The 26,589-nt window shown below is 35.8% G+C and overlaps 1 protein-coding gene across 10 annotated transcripts in view; it reads left to right on the top strand.

Annotated features, from left to right (window-relative positions):
- Positions 1 to 26,589, top strand: part of LOC135202514 (mitogen-activated protein kinase kinase kinase 13-like) — a 150,948-nt gene that overhangs the window by 91,385 nt on the left and 32,974 nt on the right. For 6 of the 10 annotated variants that reach the window (XM_064231954.1, XM_064231952.1, XM_064231953.1 and 3 more), the window contains exons 2-3: positions 967 to 1,089; positions 2,353 to 2,400. In XM_064231954.1, the coding sequence (XP_064088024.1) occupies positions 967 to 1,089; positions 2,353 to 2,400 (171 nt within the window). Of the gene's footprint in view, positions 1 to 966; positions 1,090 to 2,352; positions 2,401 to 21,598; positions 21,712 to 22,791; positions 24,115 to 26,589 lie in introns of those variants that run through there. The other 4 variants (XM_064231957.1, XM_064231958.1, XM_064231959.1 and 1 more) reach the window with 2 other exon arrangements.

Genomic DNA, 26,589 nt, shown 5'->3' with positions numbered 1-26,589 from the left:
CCCGCTTTTGGCCTCGCCCAATACCCCCTTGACACCCTCTTTCCCTTTGACACTCCCCAATACCCCCTTGACACCCTCTTTCCCTTTGACACTCCCCAATACCCCTTGACACCCTCTTTCCCTTTGACACCCCCCAATACCCCCTGACACCCTCTTTCCCTTTGACACTCCCCAATACCCCTTGGACCACCACTCTTTTCCCCTTTGACACTCCCTCGTCAGCCCCCCCCCCCCTCCCCCTCCACCACTTCTCCCAATTCAACACGACACCACCCAAAGAAGCACCGTGACCCAAGGGAAGCCCTCCTTGAAAGGGAGGATAATTTTCACTTAACAGGATGCGCAGAACTTATCCCTTGCTAATGGGATGTGATGATGATAAGCCCCTTAACTGAGTATTCCTGAGAAGAGCGTTCGTTCATCCCATTCATTAAGGGGTTCTTTTGATTCCCGCGAATTAAAAGTCAGGTTGTGAATGCGTCGTCGGCGTTTCTTGAAGCGCCTTCCATCCAGCCCGGTCAGGGTCATGTATAATTATTCGCCTGCTTCTGGAATTCCAGTATATTTACAGTTTATAAGCTATATACAGTTATAAGCTTGTAAATAGTTAGAGACAGTTATATACAGTTTATAGTCATTATAGTTGTATACAGTATAGGCTAGATACGGGAGGTTAGTGTAATAATAATAATAATAATAATAATACTTATATTTAAGGACCCCATGCTGTGCAGCACACTAAATAATAATAATAATAATGTAATGAACATTTTATAAAGCATTAGTTACAATAACACGTCATGAAAATGTAAAAAGAGAAAGTATTATGTATAATGGCAAAAAAAAACAAAAAAAAAAAAAAAAACGAGAATATTAATAATATTGATTAAAACTGTCTCTCTCTCTTTCTCTTTCTGAGCACCTTTGATTATTGTTACCGATGTCCTTTTGTTTATCTTCCGACAGGATGCAGAGTGGGTTGGTGTTAGGGGAAGGTGAGAGTGGGGGGGTGGTGGTGGACCCCTCTCAGGCCTCCCCATCCCTCCTGGCTCCGCCCACCGACGACAAAGAAGACGCATTTTCCACCAGGTAAGTTTCAAGTCTTCTTTTTTTTTTTTTTTTTTTTTCTCTATATTAGTGTTTTGTCTTTTGTTCTTTGTTTTTGTGCTTGATTTTTGTATTTCATTCTTTGCAGGATGTAAGTCTTGATCTGGAACAGAATTGCAATATATTATATATATATATATATATATATATATATATATATATATATATAGATATATAGGCAAAATCGACGAAGGAAAGTGAAACAATGAAGTGACCCATTCAGGCCTTTTGACCCTTAGTAAAGGACGAGAGTCGAAAGGCCTCGCTCTGCGGTTACGCCATTGTTTCGCTTTCCTCCGTGGATCTTGCGTTTATTTTATATATGCATCACGTTCCTAATTGATATATATATATATATATATATATATATATATATATATATATATATATATATATGTGTGTGTGTGTAATATATATATTTACACACACACACACCAGTATATACAACTATTAAATTTTGACGGTCAAGTTTCAATTTGATTTGGGAATAGCAAAATCTCATTAGCGAGTGGATATAATTCAATAAACTTTCTGTTCGCTTTTTGTTTTCCTTTTTTTTCTTGTTATGGAATGAATAATAACTCAGTATATCTTTTTCACTCATTCTCTTATTTAGCCACATATTTTATTTCCCGCCTGAATTGGGGTTTGATGTTTTATGTTCTGTACGTAATGGGTGTTCAAGTATACGTATTAATATTTTCTTATATTTATTTTCGATTTAAGTTTTTTAAGACAATTTCTTTATTAGGTTTATAATAAGTGATTTTGGTAATAGTTTATTTAGTAAGTTTAGCAAAAAGTGATATTTTTAATCTGTCGAATAGCTATTAATTTATCTTAATTTGGTTTATATATATATATATATATATATATATGTAAACATACACATATACAATGATAAAGTCCTTATATGATACCTATTTGGAAGATAGTAAGATGTTAATTAAGTATGACTAATCATGTTTAAATAAAACATTGTAATGATATATGGGAATATTATTAGTGTAATCGAGATATAATCATTGTAATTATTAAACCAAAACTCGGGTGAAAGAATTATCACACGACTCTGGGATGATAATCAGGCATAGGAATTAATTTAAACTTTAAAGAAGCTACAATTACTTTCAACAAAATTATTATAATCTGATTATTAGAGGAATATAATTCCCCACGAGATTTCTTATCATAATTAAGTACACATCAGAAAAGAGTCCATAATCTTTTAATTAATTCGAGTAGTATGATTTCATGCAGCACGGACCGCGACGAAATGGACTTTAGAAAAAGGTAAGTTGTTTCAACTCTTGAGACTGCGCCCCTAAGGACGCGTTGATTTATTTATTAATTATTTATTATTGTAGTTATTTATTTATTTATTTATTTTTGCTACGCGTTTTCTGCTGAAGGTTTTTCGTTGCTCTCTTTTCCTTTTTTTGGGTGTTTTCTTTCTTATTCTTGAGCTGGAATTTTTTTTTTTTTTCGGAGAAACAGTAGAATAGAGCGTGAAAGACAAGATTTCTCCAGAAACGCTCTGAAAAGGAAATAATATTTTTTAAAGCGTTATATTCAGTATATCTAAAATTAAATAATGCTTTGTAGCGTTACTTTCAGTATATCTAAAAGTGAGAAATTTTTTAGCGTTATTTTCAGTACACCTAAAAGTAAATAATAATCGTTATGTTCAGTTTCTCTAAAAGTAAATAATGTTTTATAGCGTTATTTTCAGTGCAACTAATAGTAAATAATGTTTTTTAGCGTTATTTTCAGTACATCTAAAAGTAAATATTTTTAGCGTTTTTTTCAGTACCTATATCTAAAATTAAATAATGTTTTAAAGTGAATAATATTTTTTAGCGTTATTTTCAGTATAACTAAAAGTAAATAATGTTTTTAGCGTTACTTTCAGTATATCTAAAAGTAAATAATGTTTTATAGCTTTATTTTCAGTATATCTAAAAGTAAATAATGTTTTTAACGTTATTTTCAGTATATCTAAAAGTAAATAATGTTTTTAGCGTTATTTTCAGTACATCTAAAAGGAAATGTTTTAACGTTATTTTCAATATACCTAAAAGTAAATAAATATTTTTAGCGTTATTTTCAGTATATCTAAAGGTAAATAATGTATGTCAACGGTAATTTCAGTATATATCTCTGTTTAATTTATTTCCAGTTCGCCTAGTGAATAATTCGTTGTAAATTGAGTACAATGTGTGATCTGACATCTTTATAAAACTCATTTTAATGGTCTGGAATCGCAGTGGGTTCCTTGTCTGAGTGATACGGCGCCGGGCTGACGTTTGCTAGGTCAGTGAATGGGTCCCAGGCGTAAAAGGGTATCAGTAGTATCTGCTGAGTTCAAGAATTAACAGGGCGTGGGGCCGACAACCGCATCCCATCTTTATATATGTAGATTAATCTGTGAATGTTAAGCTTTATTTTGCAAATCAGTCCTTAAATTAATTCTCTTTCGTCCAAGCGAAATATATTTTTTACAAATCTCAAAGCGAAATATGGTTTTACAAATCAGTCAGTAAATTAATTCTCTTTCCTCCAACGGAAATATATTTTTACTAATCAGTCCGTAAATTCATTCATTTTTCCTCCAACGGAAATATATTTTTACACATCAGTCCGCGAATTAATTCCCTTTCCTCCAAGCGACTTATATTTTTACAATTTACTCAACGAATGTTAAGGAAATGGCGCCTAAATATTGGGGGAAAAAAGCAATTATCTTTCGGCAAAGCGAATGATACTTTCAAAAATTAATTATAAATGCTACTATAAAAATAATCATTATTTCAGCAAAGCTAATAATTACAACATTATTTACGAATGCTAATAACAAGGTAGGAGACGCCCTTTCTTTGTTTCATTAAAAAAAAAAAAATCAACATATAACAGATTCAAACTCGCAACTCGTCTTAAACTCGTTAGAATTAGCGTTCGAATGTAGTGGACCTGGAAAGGGAAAGTGTCAGGTGTTGGGTAACAGTTGTATCCTAGCAAATGTGTATTTGCAGTCACAAATTACCTTAAAGTATTGTTTTCCTTTTTTTTTTCTTTTACAAATACTGCGAAATCTTTTTATGGTAACGGACATAGGTAATTCATGCAATACAAGTTCATTACTTCAATATTCTAGCACAGGGTCAATAGGTACTTTATTTATATTATATATATTTATATACTATATATATATATATATATATACACACACACACACATATATATATTATATATATTATATATATAATATATATAATATATATATATACTATAAATAAAGTCCCTGTCGAGTCTGTGCTGGAATATTGAAGTAATGAACTTGTATTGCATGAATTACCTATGTCCGTTAGTCACATTTCATTAAGTTGTGTATTTGAGATTGCAGATTTACTTTTAATGGAGAATATTACCAACAAATATTTGGTATAGCCATGGGTAACCCCTTATCACCTCTCCTTTCAAACTCATATGTAGAATTTTTTTGAAAGGCAACACCTCCCGTATATCACACTTGTCCCCTTAGAATGGTTCAGATAATGTAGATGACATCTTAGTAGTCTTACCTGTTGGTATCTATGCAAAAGATTTATTGTCTAAATTGACAAATTTAGTGCCATCCATAAAATTCACTGTTGAAATTGAAAATAACGATGCCATCCCTCTCCTAGATGTATTAGTACATAGAGAGTCTTTCCAATGCAAATTCAGTATTTATAGGAAACTCACAAATAATTTAACATATGTACATTTTTATTCTGGCCACCATCTTATTATTGAAATTTCAAATTTTTCTTCCATATTCTTACGTGCTTAGCGGATTACGAGTTCACAATATCTTGACCAAGAAATAGAATACATAATAAAGATAGGAAATGATCTCGGTCACCCACCTCATATAATTGATTTATGTTATCAAAAAGGTCACTAAAAGTTTTATAGTGTTGTTAATAATGAAAAAGAAAACCCTAAAAGTGTACCTAGCTTGCTTTATTTTCGTGGATTTGAGACCATAAAATCAATATTTAAATCTTTTAATGTTAATGCTGTTCTCTTATAACAATACCATTAAAGGTATGCTAATTAAGAAGAGAGTCCTGTATCAAATAACATCACCATTTACAAAATTCCTTGTAAGGATTGCCCATCTTTTTATGTTGGCCAATCAAGCAAAAATTTAGATGTCCGAATTAAGCAGCATATGTATGCAGTTAGAACAGCCAAGACTTCAAATGCACTGTTTATCCATCTGAGCGAAAAATTTCATTGTATAAATTGGGGCGAGAGCTCTGTAATTGTTAGGTCTAATGATTACGTTCAAGAAATTTACTGGAATCGGCAATGATACAAATCACTAATAAAAAAAAAAACTAAATCCTAGTCTAGGATTGCACCATTTGGACCCATATATTTGTAAAATGTTTATGAAGGGCCTTAAAATAAATGAACTAACTACTAATTAATTAGTCCCACATGTTTTTAGTTATCATTATATTTTTTTTCTCTCTCTTTTTCATGCTCGCTATATTTATATCTTATATTCGTTTCTCACACACTGTTTGAACATTTGTGTAAATTTAATGTTACTAATACTAAGTGTATTGTTTTTCGAATTAAATTGCCTTTGACCAGTGTGTCTGACCGCACCATTCTTAAATCCTTAAACTAACCTTCGGGATTTTACTAAATTTATACAGTCCGGTCGTATATGCCTCTCTGTTGTCAAAATGTATTGTTTTCTGACTAAATTACCTGTGACCACGTGAGGGTGGCTGCTTTTAAAATCTTGAATCTAGTCCACGGGAGTTTTTTTTTTCGTTTCTTTAGAGTGAATTGGACCTTTTGTTAATCCTGTATTGTCCGTTTGTATGTGCTTACCTGTATACTGTGTTTTTTCTTTGTTTTGATCAATCTCGCCTCAAGTAAAGGGTCATTTTCCTCCCTGGCATTACCTTTATTTATACATAGCATCACGTTTTATATATTCCGTGATCAAGTCATACATATAGAATATATATATATATATATATATATATATATATATATATATGTATGTATGTATGTATATAGTATATATACTATATTCTTCAACCTCTTTCATAATTGAAACAGGGAGAGACTTCAATACAATTACATTCTTTACCTCTCTCACAATTAAAACGAGTAAAACTTTAAATCCAACGAAGACCGTCTGAACGTCTCTCATAATTAAACACTTGTGAAGACTATAGAAATCCAATGTAAAGTATATTGGCGTCTCTCATAATTATAAGAAGCTAAAACACTGAATCCAGTCAAGATCCGAACTTCTCTCGTTATTGAAACAGGTAGGAGTCCTTGACCTCAGAAACAAACAGATAATTTGCGATAGAATTGCGGATTACCTAGTTGAAAAAAGAAAATAAAATATTGCGTAACCTGCAGGAACTTCGTTCGAATCGATGACTTTCTCTAGAAATTACCGTCAGACGCATTGCGGCAATGAACTAAAAGAGAGAGAGAGAGAGAGAGAGAGAGAGAGAGAGAGAGAGAGAGAGAGAGAGAATGGTATAAAAAGAGAATTTGGAAGAGAGTGAGAAGACAGTAAGGTACAGAAGAGTTTGTGTGTGTGTGTGTGTGTGAGAGAGAGAGAGAGAGAGAGAGAGAGAGAGAGAGTAGATGTCGAAATAAAGTGACAGAACAAAAGAGAAGAGTAGAGTAGGGGATAAGAGAGAAAGGAAGAGTATAAAGGAAAAGAGAACAGGAGCAATCATAGCGCATGAGAGAGAGAGAGAGGGGGAGAGAGAGAGAGAGAGAGATAGTAATTCAATTTGCTTCAGTTAGCTCATTTTTCGAAGCGTAATTGTTGATAAGGTGATAACCACATTGCGTAACCTTGTTTGTCTGAAGGTGCTTCCGCCTCAGTAGCCGCGAGTTTGATTCTCGGGCATTCCACTGAAGAGTGAGAGACGTGTATTTCTAATGATAGAAGTTCACTCTCGACGTGGTTCGGAAGTCACGTAAAACCGTTGGTCCCGTTGCTGAATAACCATTGGTTCCATGCAACGTAAAAACACCGTACAAACAAACAAACAATAAGGTGCTTCAGCAGAATTCTATTCAACGAAGAGAACTTCAGGTGAGAAATATAACAGGTATAGTGATTGCTTAAGAAAAGCCAAATCCAACTCCTTTTTGTCAGTTTTGGATATGTTTTTTAGTGATTTTTATAGATTTTTTTAACAGGGTTGATTGGTTATATCAACTCCTTTTGTGAATTTATGTTAGATGTTTGGGTAACAGTTCTGAAACATATATATATTACATATATATGTATATATATATATATATACTATATATATATATATATATATATATAATATATATATATATATATATAGAGAGAGAGAGAGAGAGAGAGAGAGAGATAGAGAGAGAGAGAGAGAGAGAGAGGTATATAAAATATATATATTTGTTTATTTATTTATTTGTTTTTATTTATCACGATAATTGTACATTGTTGGTAAAATCTGCATTTAGATAGGAAGGTGGGTTACCTCCGGCATATAGCTGACCTGCCTGACCTGGGTTTGAATTCCGGCGTGGACTAATATATATATTATATATATATATATAGTATATATATATATATATATATATAATCACATACACTTACAGTATACATAAGTTGTTATTTATCTGTGTTTGTATTCACGAACAATTGAAACATTTGGTATGGGGAAACCTTCGTCCGGATTAACTCAGAGAGAGAGAGAGAGAGAGAGAGAGAGAGAGAGACGGGGGTCTGTTTACAGTCACTCTCCGATGGCAAACAGACATTAGCGTCGTCTTTTAGTGTCTACGTGTAGACGTGGATTGGACGTGGAACTTTCTCTCTCTTTCTCTTGATTAGGAGAGAGAGAGCGAGAGAGAGAGAGAGAGAGAGAGAGAGAGAGAGAGAGAGGTGGGGAGGGGGGTTGGGGACGGGTGTGGATGTTAAGTACTGAAGGCCGCCTGCTATTGACATCAAATCAGACAGCAACAAAGAGCTGATAAACCAATGGGGTACACGAAGCTGTGTGATCCATTTGCTCTCTCTCTCTCTCTCTCTCTCTCTCTCTCTCTCTCTCTCTCTCTCTCTCTCTGACACAAACACACACACACATAAAATCGATTAGTCTGCATCTCATTAAAATTGATTATCGAGAAGATTATTATAGATCCCAGATGTACGCCGTTAGATGTTCAGCTGAAAACAGATGCCGTTGACGTAGTCGGCTCCCTACGAAAAGACACCTGCATGGACGGCACACCTGTGCAGTGATGCAACCTGCTGCTTTCGCGTTTGTCAATAGGCAAAGAGGAAGGTAGGGGGTTGTTAAGGAGTGTGGGGCGAGGGAGGGGGGGGAGTTGTTGAAAGAGGGATGGTGAATGATGACAGAGGTTCTTGAGGGGAAATACAGAGGTTTGTTTGAGAGAGAGAGAGAGATCGCACTGTAAGATTGGAGTTATATGTATATTTATATGTGTGTGTGTGTGTAATTTTGAAGCTCATAAGAGACATCTTGAGATGATCTCTCTCTCTCTCTCTCTCTCTCTGCCGTACCTAACTTGCACCCTCTGTATTGATATATATATATATATATATATATATATATATATATATATATATATATATATAATATATATATAGAATGTGTGTCTGTGTGTCAGTTCTCCCATGAGGGAAGGATCATATTTTTAATCAGCAATAACCGAACACTTGCCATGCAATGTCATTCCGGTCAAGTCTTCTTCCTCGAACTTGAACCACCACCAATTTTCAAGGTTACGGGACACACACATCCGGGAATGAATCATGCGGTGTTCGGTCAGGTTCCGGTCACCGGCGGTACACGCAATCGAAAGGTTATTGGGTGTCAAGGTTACGCTGCTTATATATATATATATATATATATATATATATATATATATATATACTATATATATATATATATATATATATATATATCTCAAAAAATCACCATAACGTGACTGGAATATCTGAAGTAATAATAGTCCACACTTATGTAAAAATGTGTATTAAAAAAATACATAAAAGACGGGAGCTTTCGTCTATTTTTGATCAGTAGACCTCTCAGCCGTACAGATTTTTCTTTTTCAAAAATATATACAAAAAAGTTACGAAGGACAGGCAGGACTCTGGAACCGTCCCCAAGGGAGATAACAACCAAAACAAAACTATCATGTTTATTCCCTCATTCAAAAGACGATCGGCTCGTCTTTTGGCCAGACATTGAATGAGGGAATAACATGATTTGAGATAGTTTGTTTTGGTTGTTATCTCCCTTGGGGACGGTTCCAGAGTCCTGCCTGTCCTCCGTAACTTTTTTCTATATATTTTTGAAAAAGAAAATAAAAATCAGTACGGCTGAAGAGGTCTACTGATCAAGTAGACGAAAGCTCCCTTCTGTATTTTTTAATAAACATTTTACTTCAAAATCATATAATATATCTTATATCATATATATATATATATATATTATATATATATATATATATATATATGTATGTGTGTGTGTGTGTGTGTGTGTGTGTGTGTGGATTATATACATTATATGATTTATGTAGATAATATATATATGATATATATATATATATATATATATATATATATATATATATATATATATATATCAGTTACTGTCAGTTTTACTGTAAAAAAACTCTGATTTTTACAAGATTATTTACACTATTTCTGGAAAAAAATTAATTATTATTCTTAAGATCACTCCTTTTTCGTTTAAAAATATAAATATACAGTAAAAAAAAAAACATTGATTTTCACAAGATTATTTACATTGTTTTTGGAAAAAAATATAATTATTTTTCTTAAGATCACCCCAGTCTTTATATTCAAGACCATAGCTCTGTAACCAAGGTAAAAAAAAAAAAAAACAATATGACTGACTGTGGCCATTTTGGCATCGACAAAGATGGCCATGGCAGCCATATTATTTGCAAGTAAGTTACAAACCAAGCTAAAAAAAAAATTCCAGTACGGCTGACCGTGGCCATTTTGGCATTGACAAAGATGACCCTGGCAGCCACAGCATTTGCAAGTAAGTTACGAACCAAGCTAAAAAAAAAATTCCAATATGGCCGACCGTGGCCATTTTGGCATTGACAAAGATGGCCGTGGCAGCCATATTATTTGCAAGTAAATTACAAACCAAGCTAAAAATAAGTTACAAAATGACCAACCGTGGCCACTTTGGCATCGACAAAGATGACCCTGGCAGCCACAGCATTTGCAAGTAAGTTACGAACCAAGGTAAAAAAAAAAAAAAAAAAAAAAAAAAAATGGCCGATCGTGGCCATTTTGGCATCGACAAAGATGACCCTGGCAGCCACAAAGCATTTTGCAAGTAAAGTTACGAACCAAAGGTTAAAAAAAAAAAAAAAAAAAAAAAAAAAAAACAATATGGCCGATCGTGGCCATTTTGGCATCGACAAAGATGACCCTGGTAGCCACAGCATTTGCAAGTAAGTTACGAACCAAGCTAAAAAAAAATTCCAATATGGCCGACCGTGGCCATTTTGGCATTGACAAAGATGGCCGTGGCAGCCATATTATTTGCAAGTAAATTACAAACCAAGCTAAAAGTAAGTTACAAAATGACCAACCGTGGCCACTTTGGCATCGACAAAGATGACCCTGGCAGCCACAGCATTTGCAAGTAAGTTACGAACCAAGGTAAAAAAAAAAAAAAAAAACCAATGTGGCCGATCGTGGCCATTTTGGCCTCGACAAAGATGACCCTGGCAGCCATAGCATTTGCAAGCAACTTACGACGGAGGACCCTCTCCCGCCTGGGATAGAAGTTCGCGAACTTGTAATTGCATCAACACAAGCAGTGTTTTAAAGCAAGAAGTTTGTTGGAGATGTCACTGAACTTGGAAATTTCGAGTTAGACATTCTTTATTGTTTGGGGTTTCGCTGGGAAATTTAAAGTTAGATATTATTTACTTGGAACACAATCAGACTTTTGTTTTTGTTCGCGAACGTGGTAAACGGTTTTTCTTCTTCTTCCTTTCTCTCTTTGTGCTTCTACTGAGAGGCGAAAATGTATGATCAAAAGGGCCACAAAGAAAAATAATTGGTGTCAAGTTTGGAATTGAAATCATGGTTTGGAGTTTCGTCTGTCTAGCGTACAGTGGAATAGCGAGATTGTTTGTGTGTGTTTGTTTTTCAGTTAAAATAACGCGAGGTGGCTTTAGTTTCTGTAATTTCTAATGCAATTTGTATGTTATTCTTTGTAGTCCTCTTAGAGCTTTCGGAAGCAGTGGTGTAAATTCTGTTAAAATAAAAAAAAATGAAATGAAAATAAAAATTGAAAACTTGGTGACTGTTTGTGCATAAATATTAAGATTAAATTGTGTATTGTTTTATGCTGCATTTTAATAACTGTATTCGTTTTCTTTTATTAAACATACAATTTTTATCGTTGTCGCCCCAATGCTGCGACTTTGTGCATTTACTTCCATAAATCTCCACTCACACCATCTCAGTAATAATAATAATAATAATAATAATAATAATAATAATAATAATAATAATAATGTGGTTTTTATCCATATTCCGATACGCTGTATAGACATCCTGTAGTATGCAAAGATTTAATAATAATAATAATAATAATAATAATAATAATAATAATGTTAATAATAATAGCGCTTCGATGATTATTTTCTCGCCCTGCCCACCTCTTTAGATGCTCTTTAGGAGGAAACTACCCTCTCCATTTACATTTTAACGTCGAAAGTCTTTGTTTTTTTACATAGAAATATATTTTAATATATAATTTTGGATTTTTAGCAATAATAGTAATGCTGAGTAGCATCCTGTAGTTGTACAATGGACGCTGTATAGTTATTCCTACCATTTTTCAAGGCTTAGTCACTGCCTTTCGAATGCCAGACGTGATGTAACGCCGCAGCTACGCATAACACATGTTCGTTTTCCTCCTGTAACAGCTGTTGTCTTGTCAACTGTGTCGGAATCATAGGTACACACACACACACCAACACATATATATTATTTATATATATATAATATTTATATATATTATATATATATTATATATAACAATGTGTAATACATATGCATTGTTAAGTTTAGCCCATTCTGCCTGGTCATCTGTTGGATGGGTGAACAACACCTCATTATCCCGTTGAACATATATTGGCCTTGTACGTGAGGGTAGCAACCTCATCCCACCGAGCGCCTCAGTGGCGTTGTTTTGTATGGTGTTGGCGTCCCACCTTGGTGGTCGCGGGTTCGATTCTCGGCCATTCCATTGAGGAGTGAGAGATGTGTATTTCTGGTGATAGAAGTTCACTCTCGACGTGGTTCGGAAGTCACGTCAAGCCGTTGGTCCCGTTGCTGAATAACCACTGGTTCCATAAAACGTAAAAGCACCATACAAACAAATAAAAGCAACCTCATCCCAAAAAATATTCTATCATAGAAAATATGCCCATAAATAATAATAATAATAATAATAATAATAATAATAATAAACTTTTATTCGCTTACAATCACCTAACCGGATTTATCTGGTGGTGTTAGGTACGAAGTCATTACCTTGGAAGGGTGACCACGCCTCGACGCGTAGCGATAATCGTTTATTGTTTTTTTCGTTATTTCCAGTTATTTTATGTGAAGCGTCCAATTATTGTCGCGAATATAATATTTTCCTGCGTGCATTGCGTAGTGATCCAAGTGGAATAAGGAATTATTATTATTATTATTATCTTATTATTATTATTATTATTATTATTATTATTATTATTATTATTATTATTATTATTATTGCTACGTTAGCAGTTTAATTCGAAATGAAGTTTTTCTGTTTTTGTTTTCTTCTAATAAACTGTATGATAACTTGAAAACTCTTTTGATGAAGTCATATAAAATATTCAGCAGTGCAAGCTTTACGAAAGAACCTCGATTATTATTATTATTATTATTATTATTATTATTATTATTATTATTATTATTATTATTATTATTATTATAGCAACTGCATCGGCAGAGTTCATTCACTATTTTTCTTTAAAAAAAAAAAAGTTATTATGAATTAAACTCTTGATGCAGCTGTGACGTTCTATGCAACATTTTTACGAGATGGTCTCCTTCCAAACTATTATTATTTTATTATTATTATTATTATTAGTTATTATTATTATTATTATTATTATTATTGCTGCGTCAGCAGCTTGAATTATACTAAAGTCTCTCTTGTTATCGTAATGGGAAACATTTTAAAATCAAACTCTTTAGGTGCAACCATAACTTTTCATGAAACAAGTGTACAAGAGATTATTATTATTATTATTATTATTATTATTTATTATTATTTAGTTATTATTATTTTATTATTTATTTTGTCTATCACAGTCCTCCAATTCGACTGGGTGGCATTTATAGTGTGGGGTTCCGGGTTGCATCCTGCCTCCTTAGGAGTCCATCACTTTTCTTACTATGTGTGCGTTTCTAGGATCACATCTTCTGCATGAGTCCTGGAGCTACACTTCAGCTTTAGTTTTTCTAGATTCCTTTTCAGGGATCTTGGGATCGTGCCTAGTGTCCCTATTATTATGGGTACAATTTCCACTGGCGTATCCCATATCCTTCTTATTTCTATTTTCAAGTCTTGATACTTCTCCTTTTTTTCCCTTTCTTTCTCTTCAACTCTGGTGTCCCATGGTATTGCGACATGAGTGAGTGATACTTCTTGATTTTCTCAATCTAATTATTATTATTATTATTATTTTATTATTATTATTATTAATTATTATTATTAAAATTAAAAACAACCCCATCGCTCAGAGTCCACCTTGGAAAAACTGTCGCCTCGCCTTGTGTCGTTTTGTCACAAAGAATCGAGAGAAAAAGGGTCAACCTTGATTTATCCTCACAGCAACATTTGTCCAAGTGAGTCTTCGTCCTTCGCCATCAGGCTATTAATAGGTTCTGTCCCTGTTTTGATTGCTTGAGTTATACAATATATATATATATATATATATATATATATATATATATATATATATATATATATATATATATATATATATATATATACACACACACAATTGTGTTGTGTTTGGAGCTGTCTTGCTTTAGGGGGGAAGTACCGGTTTTGTTATTATTATTACGATTATTCGATTATTATAAATAGGTGTTATTGTCATTATTTTATACACAGGTATTATTATTTTGATGATTATATAGATAAGTATTATTATTATTATTATTATTATTATTATTATTATTATTATTATTATTATGAGGGAAGCATCACATTTTATGGGACGTAGGTCGTGTATCTTTGATATCTATTATTGCCAAATACTCTCTCTCTCTCTCTCTCTCTCTCTCTCTCTCTCTCTCTCTCTCTCTCTCTCTCTCTCTCTCATTTTCTACCTCGTCTCTTCGCACCAGCCTATTTTCACCAGCGGCCCCCTACAGTTGACCATCTACTATGCCTCCATAACTCACTACTTAAAGACACAGTAGGATTTTTAGGGAATGTGCCTATATATCGTCCATCCGCGCGGGGGATTTGAACCCAAGCACTCACTCACTCACCCTAGCTAGGCTTGAGTCTTGACCACTTTATGTGCTATTAGATGTTATTTATGTAATGGCCTTTGTGATTGGCCTTGAAAATACTGTTTTCGTCATTTTTTTCATGTTGATAATGACTGTTTGTGTTTGTTTGTTAGTTTGTTTACTTTATTCTCTCTCTCTCTCTCTCTCTCTCTCTCTCTCTCTCTCTCTCTCTGCAATAGATATTTATACCCCCGTAACCAACACTTGTATTTTAGAGGACACCTGAATTAACCTCCAGGCGTCTCTCTCTCTCTCTCCCCACCACCATTTTCCACCCCACCCCCCCTCCTCCACGCACTCTCAACCGCTGCTCTCTCATCTCTCCTTCTTTCTCTCCCCCTCGCTCTCTCTCTCTCTCTCTCTCACCACCACCATTCTCCACTCCACCCCCCCTCTAACACATCTCCAACACTGCATCTTTTTGCATTACTCCCCACCCTTCTCTCTCATCTCTCTCTCTCTCTCTTTCTCTCTCTCTCTCTCTCTCTCCACCACCACCATTCTCCACCCATCCTTCCAAACACCTCCAACACTGCATCTCTTACATCACCTCTTTCTCCCCTTCTCCCTACTACTCCCCTTTCCCCCCTCCCCCTCCCCCCCCCCCTGGAGGATACCTTGCCTCTGACATCCGGTGGAAGCGCGCGTCCAACAAAAACGACAGAGCAGGAGCGACGAAGGACATGCGGCGACCAAAAGCCACCAAACGACAGTTGGCCGCCGCGATGCTTTGTGTTTGACGCTTTCTGTGTCTGTGTCTCTTTCCTTCTACCTGTCTCGTGTCCCGGTGTCTCGTGTCTGCGTCTGTCTCTCGCACTCTGCTTTTCGGAGGTCCGTTGGTTTATCTGTCTGCGTGTGCTCGTGACGATGAAGTGAGGAGACTCTAGAGAAGGTGAGGGGTCGTTTTCCTCATATTGAGGAGTGACGTGAGTTAATTCAGTCTCTCTCTCTCTCTCTCTCTCTTTCTCTCTCTCTCTCTCTCTCTCTCTCTCTATATATATATTTATAAATATATATAAATACCATATATTATTTTCTTTTCTCTTTCTCATCTCTCTTCACTCCAGTAATATATTTTATTCTCTCCCTCTCTCTGTCTCTTGCTACGTAGTCAGTGTGACAGCGCTTGATAGTAATATACTCTCTCTCTCTCTCTCTCTCTCTCTCTCTCTCTCTCTCTCTCTCTCTCTCCATAGAAACTTGAGGTCACGTGTTGGTTCCTGAAGGCCCCACGTGATAAATTGAGGTTCAATCTTCTTTTGAATATTTTATTTATTAATGTTAATGTTGGTGTATATTTTCTGGATTTCCTCGGTGCGTAGTAAAGCTTAACTATAAGTAGTTTGGTAAATATTATGGTCATTTGGATATATTTAACTGTAAATAAGTAACTTCTAGTCACGCTGAATGTAAAGGCTTTGACAAATAATACGACCCATTTTGTTTTACAATGATTCAGTAACTTGCAGTAACACTTAACTGTGAAGATATTGACAAATATTGTGGTTATTTTTTTCTCGTTAAATAAGTGATTTGTGCTTTGGAAATCTTTGTGAAGTTGCAAGTAACTGAGACAAAATCATTATCAAGATAATACATCACATTTCAAACGATTCTGTATTCATTCCTGTATCAGATCCTGGTTACTGCGTAACAAAGACTATAATGAACTCAATAAACTGTCGATATTTCAAACCATTCTATGTTAATTCCCTTTTAAAACTTTTGCTTAATAACTGGAGTAAATAAACTTTGATATCATTAAAGAAATGTCCTGAAATGAAGGATATTTGAGGCAAAAATGACCCAAACCTTTTTCCAAGGACCCAAGGATGAATTTCAAGGTCATGCGTATATTTCAGTCGCCTTGAGTTACGAGCGGCTGCATTTCCTGTGCTGATGTTAAGCCTTTTTCTTCTTATTCTTTTTTCTTCTTCTTCTTCTTCTTCTTCTTCTCCAACATCTTCTTTTTCCTTCTCTTCCATTTCTTCTTCGTTTTCGTCCTCCGCCTCTCCTCCTTCTTCCTCTTCCTTTTCTTCTTCGGTTTCTGCCTCCTCTTCCTTTTCTTCTTCGGTTTCTTCCTCCTCCTCTCCTCCTCCTTCTTCTTCCTCCTCTTCCTTTTCTTCGTTTTCTTCCTCCTCCTCTCCTTCTTCTTCCTCTTCCTCCTCTTCCTTTTCTTCGTTTTATTCCTCCTCTTCCTCCTTCTCTTCTTCTTCTTGTTGTGTTTTTATTACCTTTTCTCATCTTTACGTGTAAATGTGGACCTGATTCTTTTCTTAAGACCGGAGGCCTTTAGAATCGGCAATCCAATGAAGAAAACTAAAAAGAAATAGAAAATGGGTCAGAATTAATCACATAGGAAGCTACGTACCCTCAGACCTTTTGTCCTAGGAGGAAGAAAGATGACCAGCATCAGGAAACACAATAGCCGGAAAAGAATTCCAGAGTTCTACGGTAGATTGGGCAGGAGGATACTCACTAAATTTATTTCTTCAACTTTTTCCACTGACATTATGCCTGTCTCTTTAATGCGTCATAGTGAGACCTGCGTCTCAGAGAGTTTAATAGTATACTTATTAACAGTGATCCCTCTTGACGCCAGTTCGAATCTTGTAATGAATTAATAACTTTGTTTATAATTTCCATATATTCAGCCCATCGTCGATGGCTTGGAAATAATGTCGGGACCGGTCAGGACTTGTGCCTCGTCTCAGATATATTTCACCTGTGGTTTCGTATATATATATATATATATATATATATATATATATATATATATATATATATATATATATATATATATATATATATATATGTATGTATGTATGTATATAACCTACCAAGTTAATGTTAATAACTGTATCAAATTTAGCAGCTGGAATACAGGCCTAAGCAATCGATCCGCCCACTTCCATTTATTTCACATTTGTTAGTGAAAAAAACTGTTAATTTAATGTACGACCACTCCTGACGACAAGAGAGAGAGAGAGAGAGAGAGAGAGAGAGAGAGAGAGAGAGAGAAGAGAGAGAGACTATTTCTTATATCTATAGGCATAGATGATGACTGGTATACAGACAAAAAGCTAAGCGCACGCAAAGTAATATAAACCAATTGCTCCTGTTCCTGACAGCATCAATAAACCCTAAGCACATTATATTGGGTTTTGGACCGTGTCGCTATGATGGCGACCTTGGTTTTCCCATGCTCCGTGTCCAGCTCTCTCTCTCTCTCTCTCTCTCTCTCTCTCTGAGAATCATTAGATCACTGAATGAACAGTATAACCTGCTCCTAGAGATAAGTGAGCACATGATGTCTCCTTGGATGGACCCACAATTCTTTGAGACATCCTAGTCCTTGTAACTCTCTCTCTCTCTCTCTCTCTCTCTTGCACGGGTTCGATCCCGTTTGAGAAGAGAGAGAACTTTGACGATATCTCAATCATATGATGGATCTGTAATCCAGAGTAGGTTATAAGTCTGGTGGTCGATCGAATGTTGCGGGTCGCAGCTTCTGGACGGTAGCGAATATTGAGATGATCACGGATTCCCCCAAGCAGGAGAAGCATGGATGATCCCCAAGTGCAGGAAACTTCCAGGACTTTAGCCGCTTCGTACATCTATACACAGAAAGGCCATTGTAAGGGTGTTGAACCTCCATATATAGGTAGAATGGATTAAATAGTAATTTTGCGCATTACATTACAAATTGGCAATTCAATCAAAGACTAACGTCTCAAAATATTTTACCACTTTTGAGAAGATTTGTGTTTTTGAGAGAGAGAGAGAGAGAGAGAGAGAGAAGAGAGAGAGAGAGAGAGAGAGAGAGAGAGAGCTTGTCCAGTTGAAGTTACTAATTTTAGAAACCGACACTTGGAAAGAGATACGGAAATAATGTGTGAGTAATAAAGCTACATTCCTGAGAAATATGGCCGTTAACTTCCCCAGAACTGAAATATGATTAATTCCATTTAACAATCTCTGTACCTACTCTTGCTTACCCTTCCTCGCCTTTCCATTCTTCTCTTACTGAAACGTTCAGGCTTTCACTGGCTTTTGCAGCTTTGAGTCACCTTCCCCGGTCAGGACAGGGTCGTGTGCATAACGGCAACCCATTCCACATTCCCTTTGCCAGTCACTTTCCTATACCTCAGCCTTTCGTCTAAGCTTGATTTCTCTGTACATTTTGAGAGAGATGAATCATGGCACTTTGATCTTTCGTATATAAACTACGCACGGGAAATTTTCATCTTTTTATTATTAGAGAAATAACAAATTATGTTACTTGACCTTTTGCCTTTTAATGTAAATATGTTACAGGCAGATAGCGAAACCGGATGTTTCGCGAACTGCCTGAAATTTCAGTCTGATAGCGAAATGCTCTTAGGGACATTTGATCCCCGCCAGGGGCTAGTACTAAACACGGCGAAATATATTTGCCCCGCCCCCAGGGGGCTAGTACCAAACATGGTGAAACAGTGTATAGGTGCTGTTTCGCCGTGTTTATAGTACTGTAGTAGATTCACACCAGCCGTGCATTTGATGTCTAGGTCAGTCCCTTACGACGCTCCTGATTAGCTCTTGATAAGCCAGTCACAGGGCTGGAAAAACAGTCTCTCTCGAGACTTCATATAGACAGGATGTATGTTCCACCTCTTTTGAAAAACGTATTCCTCAGGAGAGACGGAACATACATCCTGCCTGTGTGAACTCTCGAGAGAGACTGAGAGTTCCCAGCCCTGTGATTGGCTTATCAACAGCCAATCAAGAGCGTCGTAAGGGGCTGGCCTAGACATCAAATGCAAGGTTGATGTGGATCTACTATAGTTTCCCTGGTGGGGTCAAATGTCCGTAAGTGCAATTCGCTATCTGCCTGTAACATTTATAGTATATGGTTTCGGCATTTTCCTTGCTCGTCTACAATTAATTTACCTAAAAGTAACTGTATTCTGTATTCCATCTTGAACCGTAGAATATCCAATTTTATTTGCTTAAGACTTCCTATATCCCCCCTATATCCCCTTACAGAATAGTACAGGCTTGTGTGGCGTGCACCTGTAGATTTTCAACCAGTTAATGAAAATACCTAATTAACCATACTTACCTGTATACCTTGCCAGGTGGAAGGGTCTGTCATTTACAGGTGACCCCTTAATTTCACCTGGTCAACCTAAAGTGTAATAGTTCAGAGAGAGAGAGAGAGAGAGAGAGAGAGAGAGAGAGAGAGAGAGAGTAAAAACATTCATTTTTCTTGTGGTCAGAGAGAGATATGGAGAGAAAACGGGTCTCTTTCTCTTGGGATGAGAGACACGTCTCTTTCTCTTGGGGTAGGGAAGTTACAAGGAGTTACAAGGATTAGGATATCTTAAAGACTTATTAGTCCATCCGAGGAAACATCATGTGTTCATTTATCTCTAGGAGCAAGTAGAGAGAACACGTTCTTTTTTTCTTACGGGCAGAGAGAGAGAGAGAGAGAGAGAGAGAAGAGAGAGGGGGGAGAGAGAGAGAGAGAGAGAGAAGTGTCTTTTTTTCTTGGGGTCATGGACCATCAGTGATGTCTCTTGCGTGGGCAAACCAGTTGGATTTGGCCAACCAGCGGTTGGTTCCTGGCACCTCTGTAACACCGAATCTGCAAGAACACCCTGTTTTGATGATTTGATGAATACACCAATTCATACACCTTTAGGTGTATGGAGTATTTCCAGGGTGTAGTGGGTCATTATATTTGAGTTCAAATTCGAGCGTGGATTAAATGCCCAGTCACTTTGATTTATCTTAAAGGTGTGAAAGTTCTACTTTTACATCTGACCTTCGTTTAATTATCCATCTCCTTAGTCGAAACCCCGGTAAATGTGACATCGGACAATGCCCAATCAATCAATGATCCCTCAGTCATGGCATAAGTGTATAAAAGAAGTTCCGCTTACATTGTAAAAAAAAAAAAAATCTTTTTTTTTTTTTTTTTTTTTTTTTTTTTTTGTAATCTGGGTGTGTAGGTTTTTGTGACAGTTTTACCGTTAGACAGGTGCAAAAACATCTGTAATTCGTCGGCTCTCAGGTGTGAATTGTGTTGGTCGGTTGAAGCGAGGGCGTTTGTGGTGATATGTTAACTGAGAGCGTTTAACCTTCATTGTATCATATATATATATATATATATATATATATATATATATATATTATATATATATATATATGTATATATATATATAAATATATACATATATGTATATATATATACTATATATATATATATATATACTATATAATATATAATATACTATATATATATATATATATATACAAGTATTTATACATGTATATGTTTGTGTGTTTACGTATAAGGTCGTGTTTTGCTCTATTTACGAGATTGTCAGTTTATGTTTATGAAAGTTTTTCGTGTACATATATTTGTAAGCTTTTTAACTCGATCATTTGGATTGGAAGTGCATTTGTTTTTTCATAGAAATCAATTGCAGGTGAAAGCTCATGATATTTCATCATTTTTTTTTTAATCCATGGTTTGCACTGCTGTATCAATAATCGTCAACGACATCCTTCGCTTTTCAAAATAGGGAAAAGATACGCGCGGGCGGGCCTTCGAAACGTCATTGCATGGGCGTGCTGGAACGCGCGATCTGTGCTTACACACACAGGCGTGCACGCTTTGAGGTGGCCGAAATGCTTCCCCATACCGTCACCAGAAGCATTTGACATACACCAACAGGTCCGCCTCCCATGGCTGTCGAGAGAGAGAGAGAGAGAGAGGAGAGAGAGAGAGAGAGAGAGAGAATCCGTCACATGTAGCTAGCCAGGCATTCCCTTCTCAGAACGAATGTGACGATTCTTCCTCTTCTTCTCCTTCTTCTTCCTTTCATCTCGTTCAACCTTCGGCAGTCGCATTCGAGACACGACGAGGGGAATGTCACAGCAAGCGGGTTTGTGTACCATCGGCGCCTATCAACAGCCGTTACACGCCTCCTCGATCGTTCTGAATCGAGAGAAAAAAAGGGCACATATGTGACAAGTACAATTTTGCGGTTTGGTTTAAGCATTGCGAGATGCCACTGAAGTGACATTGACAGATCAGGATTCGTGTCGTACCTGTGTGTGCAACTTTTCCTCCTTGGATACAGCGCTTGACGAGAGAGAGAAAGAGAAAGAGCTTGCTAGTACTTTCTTCTGCTTATTAAAAATTGACAGAAAACGGAGAGACGATTGGGAGTTTGTGATTACTTTTTTAAAGGTGCACAGGAAAAGGAGCGATCTTTGTGAGTTTGTGACGAATATTTTTACGGCGACCACAAATAAGGAGAGATATTTGTGAGTTTGGGACGAATATTTGTAGAGACCACAAAAAAGGAGAGATATTTGTTTGTGATTACTTTTTTTAGGAGTGCACAAAAAAGGGAGAGATATTTGTGAGTTTGTGACGAATATTTTTGAAGAGACCACAAATAAGGAGAGATATTTGCGAGTTTGTGACGAATATTTTTCAAGAGACCACAAAAAGGAGAGATATTTGTGAGTGTGTGACAAATATTTGTAAAGATATCACAAAAAGATATATAAAAAAAGGAGAGATATTTGAGTCTGTGACTAATATTTTTCAAGAGACCACAAATAAGGAGATATATTTGTGTGTGACAAATATTTGTAAAGAGATCACAAAAAAAGGAGTGGTATTTGTGAATATGTGACGAATATTTTTCAAGAGAGCGAGTCTTCCTTGAAATCGTCTTCTCTCTCTCTCTCTCTCTCTCTCTCTCTCTCTCTCTCTCTCTCTCTCTGTTCTTCGTTTGTGACGGTTTGTTTATTCGAAAGATCTCATCAAGAAGTGTTTGTTTGTGTTTGTTGCCTGAAGGAACGAGCAGTTCGTCTTGTTAGCGTTGTATTGTTGTGAAAGCTCCCAGTATAACGTCGGTTGAATTGGGATTTATTATTGTCACTTGGAAAATGGAATCGAATGATTATTTGTGTTTTTACTAATGATTATTTTCACATTTTGTTTTACACAGTGGCTGTAGAAGAACATTATCAATAAAGTTGTCCAGGAAGTATCAAGAAATGCGAGAATACACATTGCTATAGAAAGTTATAGGTTTTTAAAAAGTAAAACAGAAAGCTGGTCAAATTAAATCTTCGTCCCTCATAGAACTGATCACCAAAACTGCAGTACAAATTTTTTAAAAACTAAAAACTCAATTTCAAAGAAAATAAAATAATGATCAAAATTAAATACTCAATTTCAAAGAAAATAAAATAATCATCAAAATTAAATAAAAGTAAAATTCGCCTTTCTTTTTTTAGTGTTTGCTTTGCAAAATCCAATTTTAAGCTGACGGAAGAGGCGACCCTACCCAGCGCCCAACAACCCGGTTTTAGAAAGCAGATGACATACAAGTGACGCTAATAATTCAGTGTGAGTTTCGAACGTGTGTTTGTGTTTAGCATCTACACCTCTACTTTTTTTCCCCCTCGATGGCCACAATCAGAAAAGTAACGAAGAAGAGAATCAGAAGGTGAGTGGAAGAAATAAGCAGTGGAATTGGATAAAAAGGTTATTGTGCAAATTAGAAATACTTTCACACAAGATGACAATATGCGGTAATTATGTGAACGTTTTGCTGAAGTATTTTTAGAATGTTGACATAAGCAGTGTTGCTACCAGCGTACTTTGTACCTGAGGAGGTCGCTAAGTTGCCCTGTGTCAGTGGGCATATGTGGGCAGCGTATACAACAAGAATTTCATGAGAAATGCCATGGATGGGTCCTGTGTTCAAAGCGTACGTGAATAATCCAGACTTTGCACAGGTTGGGAAAGATAAGTTGGTCAGTCCTATGAGTATTATGGGAAAATACTGTGCCATGTGTGTTGATTAGTACTGTGACCTGTGTGAAGAGTACTGTATCATATATTAAAAGTACTGTGGCCTATGTAGAAAGTACTGCCTTTATACGAAAAGTACTGTGACCTTTGTGGAAAGTCTTGTGACCTGTGTGGAAAGTACTGTCTCTGTGCAAAAAACAATGTGACCTATGTGAAAAGTACATAATATATGCGAAAAATACTGTAACGTGAAAATTACTGTGACCCATGTGATTAGTATTGTAACGTACGTCATTCAGTAACCTGGCCTATGTGAGAAGTACTTTGACCTACGCTGAAAAGTACCTAAAAAAATAATACTGACCATGACACCGAGAACTGCGATTTCCGCTGAATAAAAGCCCGACTATGACCTACTATGACCTGTGTCAAAGCTCTGAGGAATAACAGGTGATTGCCCTGAGGCTGGAAGGGTCATCATGGGTCAATCTTGGATGATTCGGAGAGCCAGGTACTTCACAAGCTTAGTTCGATTTATTGTTATTTATTCTTGTTAATAATTGTAGTGCTTCTGTCTACTCTATTTGAGTCATTGAATATAACAATGGACACTTTTTAAGGTAATCTTGTGAATGTCAAAATTATATTGATTGTAGTGGAGTAATTCTGCATATAGACAAGGACAGTTATACATATTTTAATTGAATATTTCTATTGAAATCATTTTTTATTTAAAACACAGCAATATACAGGGTGTCCATAAAGTCCCAGTACCATTACAAATATTTATTGCTTGTAATGGTACTGGGACTTTAGTAGGCTTAAAATATACAGAAAATCATATGCATGAGGCCGCCACTAACACTCGGTTATACACAGTCGGGCTATACAGGCAAAACTGAACACACTAACGTTCAGTTATACCTGCGCAGTTATGCCTGTCCTGGCAAAACTGAACGTTAGCCGGTTCAGTTTCGTCTGCCCAGGCCGACTGTGCAGGCATAACTGCGCAGGTATGACGAGTGTTATAGTGGCGGCCATTATACATACATACATTTTTAGACTCGTATACTCGTGACCAGGAAAATGTTAGCCTTTATTCAACGGAATGCGAACAATTTTTGAGTGGTAAGATTGGTAAGATTTCGTCTTTTAAGTGCCTTTATCAATGATTCCTTTGAATTTCGGACTGAAATGTTTGGCACATTAATTACATTCATGATATCACATACTTTTGTAAAAAGTGTGAAATATATCTAAACACACACACACATATATATATATACATATATATATATATATATATATATATATATATATAATATATATATGTGTGTGTGTGTGTGTGTGTGTGTGTGTGTACATACATACATGCATACGGACATACACTGATCAAAATAGCAAAATCATAATTGAAGCAAATGACCACCCGCGTGTATTTGTAGTCTTGTAGTCAAGGAAGAAATGTGACAAGTCTGAAGTAGGTCGTATTTTAACATTTAGGAGAGAAAAAAAAAAAGCTCTTTGGTGGTTCGAGTAACGAACGGCAACTCCAGAGACTCGGGGCGCCGGCGCCAAGTGCCACTTCATCGTGACTCTCAGAAAAGAGGAAAGGACTGAGGACGACCTCAAGGAAGGTGCTGATAGAAAAAAAAGATGATAATAAAAAATATGAGAAAGTAGATCCCAGGTGGTAGAGGGAGAAGAAAATAGATTAGGGTTTTAAAGAATGAAGGGAAAATAAAGATATACAGTATAGTATACATATATAAAGATATATTTCCCTTTTGTCAGAATGAAGGGAAAATAAAGTTATAGTATATACATATAAAAACATATCTTTGTTTTGTCAGAACGAGGGGAAAATTTATATATATATATATATATATATATATATATATATATATATATATATATATATAAATGGTTTCTCTCTTGTTTGTTAGAATGAAGAGAAAGTAAATATACGTTTCTCATGTTTCCCAGAATGAGGAATATGTATGTATGTATACATATACATACACTATATTAAATATATATATATATATATATATATATATATAGTATAATATAATATATATCTATATATATATATATATATATATATATATATATATATAGTTTGACACATTGAAGTGGAACGCGCAAAGCATTTTGGGTCATTTAAATCCTCGGGTAATTAGCAAACGACATCATTTTCCTTTCATTTAGCCAAAGAGCCATAAGGTACTTATACTGCGTTTACTTTTCTAAGATCGCTAGGGTGGGGCCAGGTAGAAAAGGCAGAGTTGTCATATCTACGGGTAAGTAAGTCCCATTAAATGCTTCCCGCAGATATAATCCTTCTTAGGAGGATTCGCTTTAGACCTTGGGAGTCGAGGTAAAGGATTTATTTCTTCCCTGTTAACTTTTTTTTTTCCATTCCCGATTCTACTTAGCTATTCCTTCTTTCTCTTTCTATAATTATAGATGCGCTGAGTGGCCTGTTGGCTCCGGTGTTTGGACTTGAAACATAAATTCATAAGTCAATCGATCTATTATGCCCTTGGAAAAGACAACCACGCATTCCTTCTCTGCATAACATTTTTATCAAAATTATCCAAGTCAGTCACAGGATTCCCTTTCTCTTTTCTTTTTTGAAACACTGGAGATTCCACTATATTTCCCGCCTCTCTTGCTTCTTAAGTCTATGAATAGTCATTTCTAACACTTTTGTTGCTTCAGATGTTCTTTGGATAGCCTTCGAAACATCAGTTACAGGAGCTTCAAGATGTTTTTATAAAATGAAATATTTCAGGAAATTATAGACTATTTCCTTGGCCTCAGGTGGTGGGTGAAGACGTTTACGGGAGTCATTTGGGCTGGGCTGTCCATACTTTTCACAGTGGGTGATCGAGTGCGAGTATCCTTTAATGATATTGACCATGACCTTTTAAATCCTCTTAAAACCCATGGGTCCCTTGAACTCAGATGTGGCATCGCTGGG

This window comes from Macrobrachium nipponense, chromosome 30 (assembly GCF_015104395.2).
Source record: "Macrobrachium nipponense isolate FS-2020 chromosome 30, ASM1510439v2, whole genome shotgun sequence".
NCBI classification, from domain to species: domain Eukaryota; kingdom Metazoa; phylum Arthropoda; class Malacostraca; order Decapoda; family Palaemonidae; genus Macrobrachium; species Macrobrachium nipponense.
This window is presented reverse-complemented; position numbering and strand designations above follow the sequence as displayed.